The sequence below is a fragment of the Rattus rattus genome, chromosome 6 (genome assembly GCF_011064425.1).
Source record: "Rattus rattus isolate New Zealand chromosome 6, Rrattus_CSIRO_v1, whole genome shotgun sequence".
Classification (NCBI taxonomy): Eukaryota; Metazoa; Chordata; class Mammalia; order Rodentia; family Muridae; genus Rattus; species Rattus rattus.
Window position 1 is genome coordinate 124277773 of NC_046159.1, and position 19635 is coordinate 124297407.

General features: G+C 43.2%; 1 protein-coding gene and 1 pseudogene across 1 annotated transcript; both read left to right on the plus strand.

The window, feature by feature from the left end:
• Positions 1–7449: 7449 nt before the first annotated feature.
• On the plus strand, positions 7450–8460 carry LOC116902957 (vomeronasal type-1 receptor 105). The gene has a single exon (XM_032905283.1). It carries the CDS (start codon positions 7450–7452, stop codon positions 8458–8460), a length of 1011 nt encoding a protein of 336 aa, XP_032761174.1.
• An 8329-nt stretch (positions 8461–16789) lies between these two features.
• Positions 16790–19635, plus strand: part of LOC116904444 — a 75061-nt pseudogene continuing 72215 nt past the window's right edge.

Consider the following 19635-nt stretch of genomic DNA (forward strand, 5'->3'; position numbering starts at 1 on the left):
GAATAAACATTGTCCAGTGCTCTCATTGCCATGGTCTTCATCTTCCCTAGATGAGCTATGCCTGTTGTCTGAGCATTAAAATACTCATGAACCCATTGTGCAGCATTCAGTCTTTTCTCTTAGCAAAAGCTGGGTATTTATTAATGGGTGCCTTGTCTTTCCTCTGAGGGTTCCAATCCCCCGGTGCGTTTTGTGAGATCATAGAGGGTAGACATTATTGGTTTTTATGTATGTCTAGTTCTTTTAGTCTCCAGTCCTTTCTGGAAATAGGTAATCTTTCATGGTTTGCTCCTGTATGAATGCTTGAGATATTGAAAATGGTAAATACAAAATGATATCTGAAAACGTATTCTGAAACCCGAATACAGGAGTAGGCCACCCTGGATGATTGGACTCTCTTCTCAGTATGGGCCTTAGCTCCATATGTCAGTATCTTTATATAACTGTACATAAACTATCTAGAGGACAAAACAAAATTGCATGTCATTTCTGTCCATATAGATGATAAGGCTTCCAAACCCATTGGTGACCAGGAAGTTGGCCATTCAAGCTTCATGGGGAGAAGAATCCAATTCAGGGTTGTCCACGGGCACAGTTTTATTCAAGGTGTGTATGATTGCAGAGCCCCAAACTCCCAAGTCCCTTATCCCTGTATTTTCTTTAAATTCATTTTTACTGTTTACCAAGAGCTGGAAATCTGGAAGTCACAAGGCACAGAAAAAAATGATTACTCCATGTGTTGAAGGACCCTGAAAGAAGCAGTCTGTCACTCGCTGTGTAGATTTAATCAGAAACACGGAAGTTCAAGGAAGGCACAAGAGGTCTTACTGTTAGCAGATGAATTATGCAACAGCAGAATACTTTTTGCTCATTTGCCTGAGGGAAAAACTAGAAAGTTGGATTGACCACATTTTGTCCCTATCTAACTTGCAGATGTGTCAAGGAAGCCTGGAAAAAAGTTTGGGCCCAGCTCTCCCAGGATAGCTGTTACCCAACAGAGTAGAGTCAACTCAACAGGTAAAATGTTCCACTGGGATACCCTAAGTCCCTGCATTCCAGTGGGAACTTGTCACTGACAGCCACTAAAATTACAGGCTACAGAGATGCATTAAAGATCCCCTTCACCTAGGCCTGTGCAGGATCTCCTCAGACTCAGAGTTCACCTGCCCTCGAATTTCAATTTGAGTAAGTTACCAGCAATGGAGTACAGAATCAGAAGATGGTTGGATCCCAGGCAGGCTGTGGGAGGAGGAGCGCTGGAACTGCATGAGGAGTTTCAGCACCTGCCATGGAGCAGCTGATCTCTGAGGACCCCTCAGCACAGGGCACTGTGTTCTATATCAAGTGCATATTTTTCCTAGGATATTCATTTCCGTAAGGTCCTGAAATTACTTAATTTTTATAGGAGGTAAGTTAATTTTAATTGCAATATAATTTTCTAATCTAGGTATCAAATTTGCTTTATCATTCATAAGGTGTAATGTATAATTTCAATAGGGGTTCAGAAGTGATCCTTTGTATGCATCTGGAAAAGTAGTGTTGTTTTACTTTCCAATGTAAACAAATATACTTGATTTTGCCTCTGTTGATTATATACTATAAAAGGAATAGTGTTGTCATACTGACTTCTAGAGTGTGAATACCTAGAAGTTCTAAAAGCTGTTGAAAAGGAAATGGGTGGTATGTTCAAACCTCACCTAACAGAGTGCTCCTTGCTGACCATTATAGACAGGAATTTCTTAAGAGCCATTCCATTCCCTGTTTTACTTCACAAATTATGTCATCCCTTATTCTCATTCTGCCTAGTGGAACGGTAACCTGCGTCACTATGGGGATGAGGTCACAGGACACAGATTGTTAATAAACAGTAAATACAGTACCAATGGACACAATATTTGTGTTCGTTAATCATGTCTGTGTACTAGTCATTAAAGAAATGTCCCATATACTTTTCTGATACTAGAAATGCCAGGCAGACACACTGGGACAGAGCACACAGCTACGTAGCAGCAACGCCGAGCCTCTCAGCAGGCATCACTGGGTGATGACAGAAGCAGGTTCTGCTGCAGCACTGTGTGGGTTCCATGTTGGTGGCTGGGGTCTGTGCCATGATGCTCCTCCTAGGTATCTGTTCAGGTAACATTCTCACTGCCAGTCTGAGCCTGAAGATGCAGTTACAAAGGCTTTAAGATTTAAAAATATAATTCTTACATAGTCTGTCATAAACACTTGCCATCCCTCAACTCAAGGACTCTTTTTATGGTTTGCCCATCACATTCCCACAGTTCGTTTATTTCTCATATCTCTGAAATGGCACTGGAACCTGCTTGGTGATGTTTGTGTCTTCTGCGGTTTCCCAGCCATTTCTCCCTAGTGTCTTTCTAGGTTTAAGTTAGGATTGTGTGAAGGATAGACATCCTGACTGAGTAAGCTCATCCCCAAGCCCTTTTCATTAAGAAGGTCCAGGATCATCTATCAAACCCATCTATTTGATGATCCTATGGGTCAGGGTTGTCCATGATTTGGGTAACTGTGGAATGACATAAAGGAAAAATTCAGGGCTGCCTTGATTCAGGCTGTACACAGAGTTTCAATTCTTCTGCATTGAGCAAAAACGGCCTTCACAGTGGACTTTAACTGAGCACTGCTCAGGTTTCTCTTTCTTATTTCATGTTCCATACAGGATTACTTTCCTAAACTGCCCAAATGCCTGCCTTTCTTTTCCCCAAGTGTAGCGTTTCCTTATTGAACCTGTTTCAGAAACCAGTGACCCTTCCTGTGTTATGTACACTAGGCACAGAATTTCATGACTCTTGGAATTAGCCTGTTTTGTTACACTGTGCAAATTGCAATCGCAGTGCATGGTATGATAGATCATCCCAGGCCTGTCACAGCTTACTTTCTCCTGTCCTCTGTTACATGAATGTCCTTTAAACATTCTGCAGATCTGAGAGTGTGGGTGCCCTCTCCTGGTTTCCTAAACCATGGTCAGCAAAAAGGTAAGAGCTGCTGATGCTCTGCTGGGAAGGGACAGGGTAGAGAAGTCTGTATGGCTTGTATCTGAGGAGGTCTCATACCCATCAGAGTGTTTCCTATAGAAAGTACACATCTGTCTACAATATGCATGCCTCATTGATTCATTTTGTTGTTTGGTTGTTCAAGACAGGGATTCCATGTGAAGCCCAGGTTGTCCTGGAACCTACTCTGTAGACCTGTTTGGCCTTGAACTCGAGCATGCACATAACTCTGCCTTTGAAATGCTGGAATTAAGGTGTGTGCTACTATTGCTTGGCAATGGCTCTTACAGTATAAAATCATATAGGTTTGTATGGCCATGGAATTTGGAGGTAGCACGATTACTAGAGATATAATGTCTGTGTTTTTCCTGGGAAGCTAGTGTTCGTGATGGCAAGCAATCACATCACTGTAATTTTTCACTTTAGTTCTGTGAAATTTCAATGCCAGAAAAATAGGGATTCCCAGTGCTTGCAAATTCAGAATCCCTAAAGCCATAATATTTAAAATATCACTGAGGAGTCACAGTCTCTGTGCCTGCCTAACTTTCCTAAGAGCTTCAGGTTTGCAGGGCTGAGGTTTCTGAAGTGACCCTGACACTAGCATAGCCTGCACCAGTTCTACAGAGCTGACAGCAATCTGCCTGAGTGGTCTGACAGGAAGATGTGTTCATAAAGATCAAGTTTTATTTTATTTTATTTAACTTGGACATTTTATGTATTTACGTTTCAAATATCATCCCTTGCTTCTCTCCAAAACTCCCTCCCCCACCCAATTTCTTTCCTTTTCCTTTTTTTCTGATCAGCTCAGTGTAATTAAATAAAAGCACACATTTCCATGAACAATGGTGGAGAAAACATTTTAGAAATCTTGTACCTCTTAGTGAGCTAGTACCAACAGGCATATGATACCAGCTACTACTTTGAACTCTGCAGGTGTGACTTCATTCCATGAAATGAAGTCTATAAAAGAGTTCCCTGCCACTTATTGCACAAAGATCCCAAAACAACCTCCATAGTGTGTCCTCCTGGTGGCATTTGTACCATAAATCAACTGCCATTGTCCTTGGTTACTGGGAAATATAAGTACGTCTTTCTCCCCTTTATATCTGCACTGTTAAACTTTTTGCCCAACTAGCCTACCTGAGGTATAATGTCTCAACCATTACCCCATACATGTGAATTTTATCCCCTTTACCTCCCCTTGATAACTTCCATTACAGTATCACGTGCTCTAAATAAACATAAGATGATTTCATCCACACCCTTGATTGTCCGTGATGAAATTTTACTCTGTAAAACAGAGTATTTTGTTTCCAAAAAGGAATGTTTACAAAATCACATGCCCCATAGGGTGTGGTCTCTGCTATATACTTTCATGTCAATTTGACACAAGCTTGGAGTTACTTTAGAAGAGGAAATATCAACTGTGAAAATGCAAACACCAGACTTACCTATGGGCAGGCACATGGTACATATTCTTGATTGATGATTGGATTGATATGGAAGAGCCCAGATCATTATGGACACTTCCGGTGTGGGCTGGGGGTCCTAGGTACCATGAGAATGTAGAATGAGCAAGCTAGAAGGAGTAGTGTGGTAAACAACACTACTCCATGACTTCTCCATCAGTTCAGGCTACCAGGATCCTTTCTGAAGTTTTTCCCAGCCTCCCTGGATAAAGAACTATAGATTGTATGGTGAAATAATCTCTTTCCACAGCTTGCTGAAAAGCATGGCATTTTATTACAGTGAAACAGAAGGTCTAACCAAGATAGAATCTGTTTCTACAACATGGGGTATTTCAGTGACAGAACTGGTCATGTGATTTTTGAAGATCATGGAAATATTTAAAAACTTTGGACTGTAAAATACATAGAATGGTGATATCTTAGTGATTATCCTGAGTGGTCTTAGTATATAATTCTGAGACTAGTGTAGATGATGGAGACTAGTCTTATGAAATTCCACAGTAAAGTTAAAGAATCCCTTAAAGATTCAGTGAGAGTCATTCATATTTTAAGTTAAGAACCACTAAAATGAGACCTTTGCCTTGCTGGAACAATTAAATCTTCTGAAAAGTGTTCCTTGGGCATATCACACAGACATGGTGGTCCAGTTACTCCTGAGGCTGCATCTTTTGCAAGCATTGATGTAGTTACCTTAAAAGTCTCTCAGGTTGTACTGGTTCTGAAGGCAGGAAGGGATGAGAGGGGGATGCTGTGACTTGTCAATTTATGGCAAGTTTAGAGTCCAGGAACAGAGTCAAAGAGAGGCTACCAATGAAGTTTCAGCTCAGTTGAAGTACAGATCCAAGCAATCTGAGATGTCAGTATCACAGGACATCTACCAACGGCAGCAGCAGTTGCTGTTGGGTGAAGACCATTTGAGGCTAGGAGACAAGCTGTGTGTGCTATGCAGGAATTTCCTAGCACTGTGGAGAGCCAAGGGAGTTTTTAATGAGTCCCAGAAATGTGACACACTTTTATACCTGTTGGACTTTATTAAATTTGATTGTGCCATTGCCCTGGTACTTTCTTTAGAAAACAAGAGAATATTTAAGTTATGATTTATCTGACAGGGTCCCACAATTAAGAGACATTGAATGTTAAAGGGATTTTGGAGTTTTGTTGAGAATTGGGAGTTCTACAGGGTCTGTAAGTATTTTAGACAAACTTTGAAAATGTTAGGGAAACAATATTTTAGAGACTGAAAATTTTGGAGAAGCTTTGAATGTTGAAAGAGGTTTGAAGGCTTAAAAGATTGAAGTTGTAAAGAATATGTAACTTTTACATTGTGATATTGATATTAGTATGATATCTTGGGAAAGAAAAAAGAGAAAAGTTTGTATTATAACTGTGGTATGTTTGAGTGTTAATTTAAGAAAATTTTGCCTGGACCAGGTGTTTGGTTTGTTTGTTTGTTTCTTTGTTTGTTTGTTTGTTTGTTTGTTTTGGTACAAGGAAGATCATTTCAGGAGAGGGAAAGGAATGTCAGTTCAGATAATTCCCCTCCAAAACTGACATGTAGGCCCTTGTGTGGTGAATTTGCTTGATTGGTTTCTCTTTGTGAGAGGGCCCAACTCAGCATGAGTGTATGGTGTTGGGCTGGTGGATGATACCTAAGAATACAGACCAGGAATGCCAAGAATCAAAAAGCCAAGAATCCTATATCACACTTCCATGAGTGTACATCAGTTTTTGCCTATAGGTCCCTGTGTTAAGTTCCTCCCGTAACTTCCCTGGATAATGGATTAACAGTCACATGCAATATAGGTTTTCCTACCCAACATGGTGCATTAGTAAGTCAGTGTCTTATCAAGAAACTGTAGCATTTCAACAAAATATAGAGGACTTTCATGAATATAAACTTGTAATTGGCATATCAGGAGAATCAAAACTCAATTATGGAAGGAGGGAATGTAAGGGGAGAAGGAGGGGATCCTATTAAGTTCATCTATCGAGACTGAGTTGGACCGTTTCCCTTTAACACTGTAATAGGGGATAATCCCAACTCTTTTATTATAGTTCTATAAAGAAAGGCAGTCCGACATTTGCCTACTTTGCTCTTCTCTTAGAGGCTGTACTGGATTGAGATTACAAACATGGAAGACACACTTTCAGAGTATTACTCAAAGACTGAAATGTTTACCTGAAGTGTCTGAATAAACTCCATTCCAATGTTCTGCTGTATTGTAATTTTTTTTATCTTTCTGGCAGGAATGGAGCTGAACAGTCGCTATGATATGCCTTATGTTTCTGAGAGCACAAATATAACACATGGCATGAGAGAACCAGCAGGCAAAATATCCACAAAGTAACACATGTACTGGAACACTGCCATGTTTGGTGGGTAAACAGCATCTACTTATATAACTAGTGTCCACCTTCCAAAGGCTCATGGCTGTTTATATGTTCAGGAGGAGGTGACTGGAGTTCAGCCTTAGAGTATTTAAGATCACACTTGGAGTAAATGGCAGTCTTTGGGTGGAAAGAGAAAGGTTTGAATTCACAGATCATAATTCCAAACATTTGCTATATAAATATAATAAGAAATTTTGTTTTACAATAAAGAAAGCTACAAACAGAATAAGTATGTACCCAATCCACAGGACCTCTTTCAATGGGAAAGACTGGTTTCTTTCACACAATCCCTCATTCAAATTCACCCCAAATACTAAAACACTGTAATGTTCCTGATATTCAAGATGTTTTGAATGAAAATCAAGTAAGATGCTTTCCTACACCAGGAACACCAACACGTGCGAAATAAGTAAAGACAATCTATGATATGTGCAGTGTATAAAGTTGAAGGAGCTCACACACTGATGCAGCCACGATGGGACACAGGGTCCAGCCATGGCTCAGCTTAGCATGAGTGAGAGCATAAGGATGATGTGTGGGGTGTGATTTGGAGCTGAGATCTTTAGTGGAATATGATGGGGGTGCAGATATGTCAAGGAATGATGAGTGAGATTCTGTTCGTTTTTCCTCAGCCACACTTCTCATATGTGATGAATACGAACAGCAGACTCCACACTGATTCTAACATAAGGAATACCATTTTCACTGAAATTGGCATTGGAATCTTAGCCAACAGCCTCCTACTTCTCTTCAACATCTTCAAGTTAATTTGTGGGCAGAGGTCCAGACTCACTGACCTGCCCATTGGTCTCTTGTCCCTAATCAACATACTTATGCTACTGATGGTGGCATTCATAGCCACAGACATTTTTATTTCTTGGAAGGGGTGGGATGACATCATATGTAAATTCCTTGTCTACCTGTACAGAAGTTTTAGAGGTCTCTCTCTTTGTACCACCTGCCTGTTGAGTGTCCTGCAGGCCATCATCCTCAGTCCCAGAAGCTCCTGTTTAGCAAAGTTCAAACATAAGCCTCCCCATCACATCTCCTGTGCCATTCTCTCCCTGAGTGTCCTCTACATGTTCATTAGCAGTCACCTCTTAGTATCCATCATTGCCACCCCAAATTTGACCACGAATGAATTTATGTATGTTTCCGAGTCCTGCTCTATTCTACCCATGAGTTACCTCATGCAATGCATGTTTTCTACACTGCTGGCCATCAGGGATGTCTTTCTTATTAGTCTCATGGTCCTCTCGACATGGTACATGGTGGCTCTCTTGTGTAGGCACAGGAAACAGACCCGGCATCTTCAGGGTACCAGCCTTTCCCCAAAAGCATCCCCAGAACAAAGGGCCACCCGTTCCATCCTGATGCTCATGAGCTTATTTGTTCTGATGTCTGTCTTTGACAGCATTGTCTCCAGCTCAACAACTATGTATCTGAATGATCCAATATCTTATTCTATTCAACTATTTATGGCGCACATCTATGCCACAGTAAGCCCTTTTGTGTTTATTGTCACTGAAAAACATATAGTTAACTCTTTGAGGTCCATGTGTGTGAAGGTGATGAATGTCTGAATATTCCTTGATGGACAAGATCCATTAAGAGGAGCCAATGTAAGCATCAGAACTGTCCATCATGGCATGCTGTGTGCTTTGGCATATGTGAAATATGAAGTTGTTTTTCTGTTAAAATGATTTACTTTAACCAACGAGATGATGAACATAACAGAAGATAAAACCACATCCCCTTTGATATATGACAAGGAATTTTTTATTTACCTTTATTTTTATTTCTCAATGATTCTTTTAGGATGTCCTCTGAGGTGACCCTTGCCCATCATGGTCTTATGCCACATTTTTTGTAAGTATATTTTAGAGTGTGATTGTAAAACCATTCTATGCTATTGCTGGGTACTCCCCATCAATAGCAGTCTTTCACTTCCATGGATATTCCCATGTGGTGTTAGCCCAGTTTCCCTGCAGTCTGCTAGTTTCTGATAAGCTCACATTCCCAGTCATCCATGCCCTGTGGCTACTTTGCCAAGGCTTGTTATAAACCATGAGCTCTATATAAAGAAAACTCCAGATGCTTATAATTTATTAGTCAGATTGGTAACAGTAAACTCTCAGTCCCCAAAATACTCACACAAAGAACACAAATCTCAATTGATATTGATACAAGCTGCCTACCTAGACTGGACAAAATGTCCTACATTATGTTATTGTCCTTCTGTGATGTCCATAGCTACCTGAGACAATTTCAAGCCATGTGGATCAGGTTCCTCTTCCTCTCTTATAGATTACATTTTGTCTCCTCATATCCATCTCTCTGTACTCATCTCTAAAACTCATTCTGCCCCTTTCCACTGCCCAATCATGGACTCTAGCCTTATTTTCACCTGCCTTCACTGTGTACATGCAGCAATAAGTATCTGACCACTTCAAGTATGTATTGGTATTTTGACTTTCTCTTATATATATTTTGACAAATTAGAGAAACATTTCTTGCCATAAGTAGTGCCATGATCCAGAAAGTAAATGAGTTACACACCTAACTTTCAAAACAGAGCTATGTGGAAAGGGCATACAGTAATAACTTGTGCAGGAATTCTAAGAATATGAGGCTTTAAAATTCACAGAATTTAAAATGGAAAAAACAGTCTAGAATGAACAGAACATATGACCAAACACAGACTCTGCATGGTGTGGGACAGTGTTCACTCTTTAAGTGCAAGGCAATTTAAGCAACGGTGCTGTGGGATGGAGCTCTGTGAAGTAGGAAATGCCCACACCACACAGGCCAGGTTCAACACTCTACCCAACTCCTCTCCTAAAACCCTATTTCTCCTCTTTCAATCTGCACAAAAAATAGCTTCTGGTAAATTCTGTTACTTTGGAAAGCATTATTGCTAATGAGACCATTGGGCAAATTCCATTAAATAGTTTAGCAAGCCAAACTAACATAAGTCACTCTAGATTGCTAAAGCACTCTAGATTGGAAACACAGGGGACATAAAAACTTTCTAAAAATCAACTTGGAACTCAGCTTTTAGACTGATGTCCTCTGGGACTGTTGTTTCTGTACAATAAGCTGCCTTTTTGGCTTCAGTCTGGTTGTCTCAAACTTAGATTTCTTTTGTTTTTGTTTTTTTTCAGCAAACAGTGGAAAATAGACAAACTATGAAATTCTTATGGAAAATAATATAACTCAGTGAGATAAAAAAAGTTTTATGTGGATTGACAGATAGAGGGTAGCATTAGAGTTAGACACACAAAATCATGCCATTTGGAAGTTCAAGAAAAAAGGTTATAAAATTTTTTGGTTGTTTGATGAACAGACTTTCAATTGAGCATGTAAACAAGTGCTCTAGATCTCTGAGTTTATAAGATAAATAATGTATATGCACTCACTCACATTTATTGAGTTTCTGGAATATTCAAATAGCATCTTGGTATGTTTTTTGTGCTTTCTCATCATGAAGACATATCATCTTCATACAGATATCACAGCATTGTCTGTAGTGCCTCTAAGGTTCTGTGGATAAAATATTCACGGCACAGGAAAGACCTGAGTTCAGATACTCAACATTCACTTATCACTACACAAAGACCCAGGCATCTTTCATCCCAGAGTTGTTATGTGCAGACAGGAGATGAATTCTGCGGAAGATCTACCAGACAATGCCAGACAACCAGAGCTTCCAGGGACTAAGCCACTACCCAAAGACTATACATGGACTGACCCTGGGCTCCAACCTCATAGGTAGCAATGAATAGCCTAGTAAGACCACGAGTAGAAGGGGAAGCCCTTGGTCCTGCCAAGACTGAACCCTCAGTGAACATGATTGTTGGGGGGTGGGCGGTAATGGAGGGAGGATGGGGAGGGGAACACCAATAGCGAAGGGGAGGGGGAGAGGTTACTGGGATGTTGGCCTGGAAACCGGGAAGAGGAATAACAGTCGAAATGTAAATAAGGCCTTCCTGGTTGCTGCTGCCGAGGAGAGCTCATAAGCAACACCCCATGAGCAAACTTGAGCCTCGGGACCGCAGGTAAGACCAACTTTTCTGCTGCAAGCGACCTGACTGGTGGCCTTGGGACACACAGAGGCAAAATTCCTCTAGGACCAGACACTTCCGGTTTTTAGCGGGAGTCCCAATCTCGCACTCCCTGCCTCCAGCTCACTGCTCCCAAACCCCATGGGAGAGAGAGCTCACCACCGAGACAGGTGGGCACTCCTGAGACTGCAGAGAAGAAGAGACCAACAACACTGCCCACCCCTGCCCACATCCCTGGCCCAAGAGGAAACTGTATACGGCCTCTGGGCTCCCTTAGATAAGGGCACAGGAGCAGGAAATCTGCTGCGTCTGAGACACCGCCGGAACCTGAAGAGAACGACCGGATAAACAGTTCTCTGCACCCAAATCCCGTGGGAGGGAGAGCTAAACCCTCAGAGATGCAGGAACGCCTGGGAAACCAGAAAAGTCTACACTCAGCCCACATCTCTGACTCCAGAGGAAAACACCAAACGCCATCTGGAACCCTGGTGCACAGAAGCTCCTGGAAAGGGCGGTGCAAATCTTCCTGGTTGCCGCCGTCGCGGAGAGCTCATAAACAACACCCCACGAGTAAACTTGAGCCTCGGGACCGCAGGTAAGACCAACTTTTCTGCTGCAAGCGACCTGCCTGGTGAACTCAAGACACAGGCCCACAGGAACAGCTGAAGACCTGTAGATAGGAAAAACTACACGCCCAAAAGCAGAACACTCTGTCCCCATAACTAGCTGAAAGAAAAGAGGAAAACAGGTCTGCAGCACTCCTGACACACAGGCTTATAGGACAGTCTAGCCACTGTCAGAAATAGCAGAACAAAGTAACACTAGAGATAATCTGATGGCGAGAGGCAAGCACAGGAACCCAAACAACAGAAACCAAGACTACATGGCATCATCAGAGCCCAATTCTCCCACCGAAGCAAACACAGAATATCCAAACACACCAGAAAAGCAAGATCTAGTATCAAAATCATATTTGATCATGATGCTGGAGGACTTCAAGAAAGACATGAAGAACTCCCTTACAGAAACACAGGAAACAGTGTGTTGAGGACGTGCCTCAGGCAGGCTGAGCAAAGTGAGGGAGGAGAACAGTGAGACGTGGCAGTTGATTTGTGATGCCAGGAAGGACACATATGGTTTGGATCTTTGATGGCAGAGGCATGAACTTCATTTCATCAGATGATCACCTGCAGAAGTTGAAAGTGAGCTGTTCGTGATCGAAAAGGAAAGAGAGAAAGAGGTGGTGAGGAGGAGTTTTGGAGGAGAAGCAGGGATGATGTTGAAACGTGAAATATCAAAGTCAGAGTTAAGAAATGAAATGAAACTTGATCTCGGACACTCAGACAGGCGTCAGATGCCTCAGCCTGCAAACCTGGCTGCTGGGAAGAAATTGGGCGGGCACAGAGACTGTGACTCCCTCAGTGGGCAGGATGCAGTTGCAACTGAAGGTGTGAGCAAGGCGAGTGAGTTCAGGACAACTGGGCTAAGATCCCTGTGAACAGGCAAGAATCGATGAACAGCTGGGCGTGTGACCGTAGTTTGGGAAACTCGGAGGCACCCACACTCTGCAGGGCAAAGGACATTCGTGACAGGACAGGAGAAAGGCATGGCTGGGCTGGATGATCTGTCATGCTGCCGCCGTTACAGACACTGATGTCAGGGATCATGTTCTAGTACATGGCACACAGGAAGGAGTCACTGAACAAGGCTGAGTTCAATGAGGAAACACTGAAAGCAGGCATTTGAACGGTTAGGAAAGTGATCTGTATGGGCGTGAATGAAGAGAGCAGGCAGTGCTCGGTCTGGTGCCAAATGGGTTTGATGCAGTTGAGGATGGCAGAGTGGGAGCATGGAACCCACGTGCTGCAGCAGAACCTGTGATGCCTGCTGGGCGTTACTTGTCCGTGTGCTGTGTTGTGCATGTGGGCAGAATGAGAATGGATGTTTGTGAGTGGGCTGAGGGGATGAATGATGTGGCTGTCTGTCAGTCGACGAAACACTCAGTGAGGTTTCAGACATGCCGCCGTTTCACTCGGCGGCTTTGAGAACTGCAGATCACTCTGGAGGTGACTCGCTGTGTGATCGGCAGGGCAGATCAAGTATGTTGCGTTGGAGTGAAACAGCGCACTTTCGAGATGCGCCTGAGGATCGCTGAACCTGAAGATACGTGCATAGCAGATGATGAGTGGGTTGATGCCTGGGTGAAATTATGTTGCAGTGAAATTTCAGGACCTGCAGAACACAGGGGATGCGGGGATGGGCCTGCTCTGTTGACTAACAGGCAGGTAGATGGGACAGGCAGATGGGCAGAAGGTAGATGCAGGGGACAAGGGACTGGGAGTTTGAGACAGGTTTGGAAGCCTTATCATGGACAGAATGACATGCAGTTTTGTTCTGGATGGTTACGCCAGTTATGAGAGATGCTGACATATGGAGCTAGGCCTCCTGTATTGGGTTTCAGAGCCAAAAGATATCATTTGTGTTACCATTTCAATATCTCAAGCATTCATGCAGGAGCAAACCATGAATTATTTCAGAAGACAAGAGCAAAAGACTGAACATACATAAAACCACTCAAAGCAGAACCCATTAAATACCCAGCTTTTCTGAGAGAAAGACTGAATGCTGAGTTCATCAGACAGGCATCAGGACATTCAAAGTCCAGGCAGAATTTTCTGGGGAACCCTCTCCTCCTTCTCTATGAGTGTTGCCCTCAATCCTCCCGCATTTCTGCCTCCCCAGAGACAGGCTGGTGGCTGATCCGTGACAGACTATCACTTTCTTGTGATGCATATGTTTCTGGTGGTTCAATTCCATTTTCTTTGGGATTGTGCTGTCCAACGAATATTCTTATATACATTAAGTCCTCCCTTTCTGAGCAAATCCCTTCCCAGATTCACTTGCCTCCCTTGCCCTCCCCAGGTCACAGGGGTTCCAGTCTTAGCAGGACCAAGGGCTTCCTTCCACTGGTGCTCTTACAGGATGTTCATTGCCTGCTGGGGTCAGGTCCAGATCTGATTGATTCGATGGTTTGTTTGCTGAACTTTGTGAGTGGGAGGGAGCTCTGGGCAGGCAGAGCCTTACAGGTGCTTTCATAGACTCCTTGATGAACTGCAGTGTGCCTCCTGGACTGTGGAAGGTTCAACTGCAGATTTGAGTGCAGTTTGGACAGGAGCCAGGGGCAGGTAGATCTTTGTGGCAGAAGGATTTCTGGTGCCAGTGGGCATGTTCAGCAGGTGCAGGCAGGATGGGCTCAGTGGCGTGCGGTCTGAGAGTGTTCTCAGCCATGGTTGGGTGCAGGCTTTGTTTGGGATCCGGGTGGTCTGGACACAGACCAGGAGCTGCAGGTACCTGGTGGTTAATCTGTTCTATATCCTGTGCTCCAAGCCCTCAGACTGATATGGTGAGATGGCAATCGTCTGCATTCAATGAACTCACAGATGATCATCTTCCAAGATTTGAGATCAGACAACATCGGGGAGATGGAAGCAGACGCTGCTGTGGAAGGCTGTTCTGAACCATTGCCGACAGACAGTCCAACCCCTAGATTGCTGACACCATGAGGCCCGTGAATCCCAACATTCCCGAACAGACTCTGGCAGCAACTGGGTGCCCAGAATCATTCACTTGTGTTCAGGCAAGACCAGGAGACCAACGTGTGCACTGTGAGAGAGAGTCAAGCTGCTGCGTGTGAGATGGTCTTTCTGTTGAAACTGTTGGAACATTTTAAAAATTACAACGATATAGGCCTCACACTAAATGGAGTAAAGAGAATGGTGGACTCTACATAAAATGACACTCCTATGACCACTGATTTCTCTTCAAATCTCCTGGATCATGTTGACTCAGAACGAGAATGACAGAGAATCAGAGTGCAGGCAGTGAGCCAGGACTCTTGGGAGAGCATGATCGTTTTGTCTTCAGGCAGGAAAGAACAGGTGTGCAGTTATCAGCGTCAGCATGACAGAGCTGCATGAGAAAACTCGGCTGAGATCATTCTGTTCAGTTTGTGTCAGAGTGAGTTATCACAGTGAGGGATCTCGGTGTGAAATGACACCATGAACCTGGTGGTGAGATGGGAGGATCCATCCCATTATACAGTGATCTGAGATGATTCCATGAAAACAAGCTGAGCCAGGAGCTGTGTCAGAGTTGATCCTGACTCGCTGATGAAAGAACGTCTGTGAGATGAATAAACGGTTTCTGTTCAGCTTTAACTAATTACGATATCGACGCGGGAATGAAACCCTGACTAAGACAATGGAGTGTTCTTTACCAAAGTCATGACACAGGTACCGAGCAGACTGTCAGATATTTAGAAGGTGACTTTGACTCGACTGGGTCATGCTCTGAAAATGGCAGTTAGAGTGAATTCAGTCAAGTGTGTATTCTTCTGGCGATTTATTAAGAATATTTGGGCTGGCTGGGCAGTGTTGGCACATGTCTTAGTCAATCGCCGGGAAGTAGCTGCCGCCTTGATCTGAGTCAGAGGACATGCCGGTGTACAGAATGGGTTCTAGGACAGCCAGCACTGCGAGGAAACTGTGAACAGGCAGATAGTGAAGATAGGAGAGAGAGAGAGCACACACACACACACACACAGAGTGAGAATGAGTGTGAAAGAGCAGAGTAAGCAGGTAAACCCCGTGGACTGCAGAATTTTATTCAATCTTCTCCAATCGAAAACGAACATGTAAAAACTGACCTGTGTGTCAATGAAGCAGCGCAGGAATGAACGGAAATTCATGGAACAGGAGAAGGTATTCTTAGGCTTCGTAGAGCTGATGTGCAGAAGTTTATGTTCTGGTGGCTGTAGTGCCAGACAGGCCTTTGTTGAAGCGTGAACAGTGGGCTGTCGGGGATGGCTTTGGCTGGGCTGACCATGGTGGATCGGGTAAGTGTCTCAGTGCCAGCTCCGGTGAGGCTGTGTGGTGTTGCTGTGTGATCAGATCATTTATGTTGTTACTCAGTCACCTCACTCCTGATTACTCAGACAGCATGTTCAGGGATGTTTGTGTGGGATTGCTGTGTTGGTTTCCTGCGGGGACTGTGGGCCAGACAGGAGGACACGGATATGTGGAAGTTCGCCAGCAGACAGGTCCGGGACAGCATCACTCAGTTGGTGGACTTGCACGAACAAACTGCATCTGATGCAGGGGGTGATTGTTCTGGAAGTCGATGATTGTGGGACTGTGGTGGAAGGTTTGTGGTGTCATTTCTGGATCCGCAATCTCACTGTAGAGTTGAGATCTTTGAGAATCTTTGGCTGTGTAGTTGCCCAGTTTTGACATTTCATTGATGTCTCAACTTTATGTTCTCTGTTAAAATTGAGTTGTTGTCTAGGCTGACTTACAGAAAATTCAGTTTCATGAATCAATTTTAATAACTATTTAATCATTCATTAATATTATCTTCATTTTATTACATTTCTGGGGGGTTCAGTGGCAGAACCATTCTCAGTTCAAGAAGGTGCATTTGAAGTTCTGGGACCAGAGCATTTATCTCAGTGCATACCTCAGTTTTCTGTGTGTTCCAGCATTGGTGTGTTTTTCTAAATAGACATATTCTAATACTATTTAATTAAAATTATAATATAAAACAGTGTGCTAATCGAACTATATTTGAAATGATTGCCCAATTTGCTGTGGGGGCAGGCTGCAGTTTCATTTGTTCGACATCTAGGAAACAGGCTTGTCAATGATTATACCATGTGTTACTGTGGAGTTACCTCACAGGATGGTCCATCCATTTGCTGAGCATGTTGGGAGCACAGGTCTCAGGCTGGTTCAGTCTCAGACTGTTCCAGTGTGTGTGAGACCAGTGAGTGTCAGTGCCCATGTGTTCGAGAATGCTCTTTGAATTTGATGTCAATCGCAGTGTTGGTTTTCCCTCCTTTGACCTGAGGTTAGACGAGTCGATCATGTTTGGTGATGACAGTCCTGGAAACTCAGTTGGTGGACAAGAAGGTGTGAGTGGAACATCTTTGGGCATGTAATCATGGTACTCGTAATCGTGTGGTGAGTTAATGAGGACATGCTGACCTGGTTCTGCAGACTAAATGAATGCTGCAGAAGTGGTGATTGCAGATGTTGCATTTCAAATTGAGCACCATAGAGGTCTGGCTTTGAGTACTTGTTGACGATCGTGCAGTCAGGTGAAGGTGTGATTTAGAAATACTGGGCTGTTTCTGGAAGTTGTGTTTAGGAATTTCTGACCTTGATGGATATGAGAATAAACTACGACTGGACTTTGGGCACTTTCTACAATTCTTGTCAGGCAGTCATTAAACTGAAGACAATGCATCTGACCTAATATTGCAGTTGTCCATGACCCAAAGATTGAGGTTACTGCTGTTAAAACTAGAAATATGACTTCTAACATTTCTAATGATTGATCTTTAGAAACGTTAGTGACACGCTACTATACTTGTAAAACATACATGGTAAATTGAACTAAAGCATATTTCAAGCATCAGGTAATGTTCACCAGTACATTCAAACATGCATACAGAAACTGGCTGAAACTGAGGCTGTGTGTTTGTTGGGAAGTGTGTGAAAGAACAAAAAGAAGCATGCCAGATGCCATTTAATAATACCAGAAACATTGAATCATATACATATATCTCAGCGAACATTTACATGCTCGATTAATTTGACCCTCTTTAACAGACATCAAATAATTTGCTGAAAAACTGAGTTGAAATTACAGCAGATTGAGATGGGATTTTTAGAAGGTGGGGAAAGCCTGGCCAGTGTTTCCATTTAAGAATGATTTTAATCATATATTCTTAGGTCATGCAATTGATGATGATGGCCTTTGCTTTATGGCTGTTTTGAGAGTTATGTGTGCTCGTTACTGTGTTGCTACTTATGTTGAGCATTTCTCTGGTGTGTTGATGACAATGTGTGTGTGTGTGTGAAGTCAGTGAAAGTCAATTGGAAGCAGTGGAAAAGGAGCAGAGTGTACAGGATTGATACAGAAGAGATGTCGAGAGACAGAGCTGGCGTGAAGGAAGGAAAGAGGAACAGTCATGTTTGGTGGATAGGACAATGAGACAGACTGTCCAGTCAGACAGTGTTTGAGAAGCATCTGGATACATGGAACTGTGGTTGATGTGATGGCGTAGATGGTTTTCTTGTAAACATGCTGGAAATGGGCATGATGAGGTAGAGCAGTTCAGATTGTGAGCGAAGTTAATGCTGTCAGGTTGCCATGAGCATCAGTAGATGGGCCAGGGATGCTGAAGGCTGTTGCCTGAATGCGGTCAGGCTGTAAGGCATTCCTGATGGCCAATGTGAGAGAGCATGCTGCATGGTGTCATGAACCAGGCGAAACAGAATGACTAAACATGAGTCATTGTCAGGTGAGGTGGCAATGACGGATAATGAAGGTGACTGCTAATGTTGTCTGAAGACTTTCGAAGCATGGCTGAAAGAACCCGATGGGGAGACTTGTTTAACTGCTGAGCTTCAGAGTAACCTGAAGGACACTCAACAGCAGGTAAAGAGAGACTCAGAATGCAGAGAAAGTTTACATGATGGCCATTCCATGGTGGGACAGAGACAATGAACGAGATGGAAGTGAAAGTTGGGAATGTGAACTGAAAGAACAGCTGCGTGTGTTCCCAGGCTGAAAGCGCTCTTGGTATTTGAGGTGGTGAATGAATATGTGAAAGAACGTCTTTCCATTGAAAGAAGGTCCTGATTAATTATACTGTTGAACTTTGTTATTGAATGTTTGGAATTGTTTGCCTGCAGAGTTCTGCTGGACAGTGAAAGGTGGGATTTGAGAACACTCATGGAAGTGTGAATGGTTAGTTTTTCTTTTTTGGGGCTGGGACCAGACCAGGCCTTCAAACAGGCATGCCGGATTTGGAGGAATTATGAACTGACATTCCTGGTCAGGCAAAATTTCAAAGTTGTCAGCAAGGACCTGTTTCCAAGTCACGTGCTAGGAGGCTCTGCATGTGGCCTCAGGACAGCTCGGAATTGGCGATCTGTCAACTGACTGAAACTTCGATGATGGTCTGCGACTGCGTTCATGGACTACAAACTTATGAAGTCACAGCATCCCCTTCGAACCAGTACAACAAACAACAATAACTGCAGATGCAGTTGAGATTTAACTCAGTGTTAAGCTGCCTGATGCAGGCCTGAGTCTGTCTCAACTCGAAAAAGAAAGAAAGAAAGATATGGACCTGTGATGGGAAAAACCTTTCAGAAGGACTGTGTTCAGCAAGAACACTGTAAGACAGCAAACCTGGATGATCTAGCTAACATGCTCAAAAACTGTCTTGAAATTGTGGAAAGAACATACAGTCTTTGTCAGGCTAGAAATGGATCTAGTAGCTGAACTGATGGAGAAACCATGAATGTTATTTACCACACTCGTCTCATGGGTGGGAAATCAAAGGGAAAGAACTTCATTTCATAGATGAAGTTCAAAATTTCCAGAAACTGGAGAGAACGAGAGTGATATTTGAAATACATAAAATATCAGAAAATAAAATAAAATAAAATGATGTGAACTGCTGTCATCTCAGGCTGGTGCGAGCTGTGCTGTCAGAACTCAACAGAAGTGGCAGCTTGACTGTGACTTGCAAGCGCTGGGAATCTGAACAGATGTGGGAAACAGGATGCAGCTGCTGATCTGCAGGGACATTCATGACAGAGAAAGTGTGAGCCTGGGATCTAG

Excerpts from the sequence above, each read along its gene's own strand:
- LOC116902957 (XM_032905283.1), top strand. The coding sequence starts at position 7,450 with ATGATGGGGGTGCAGATATGTCAAGGAATGATGAGTGAGATTCTGTTC.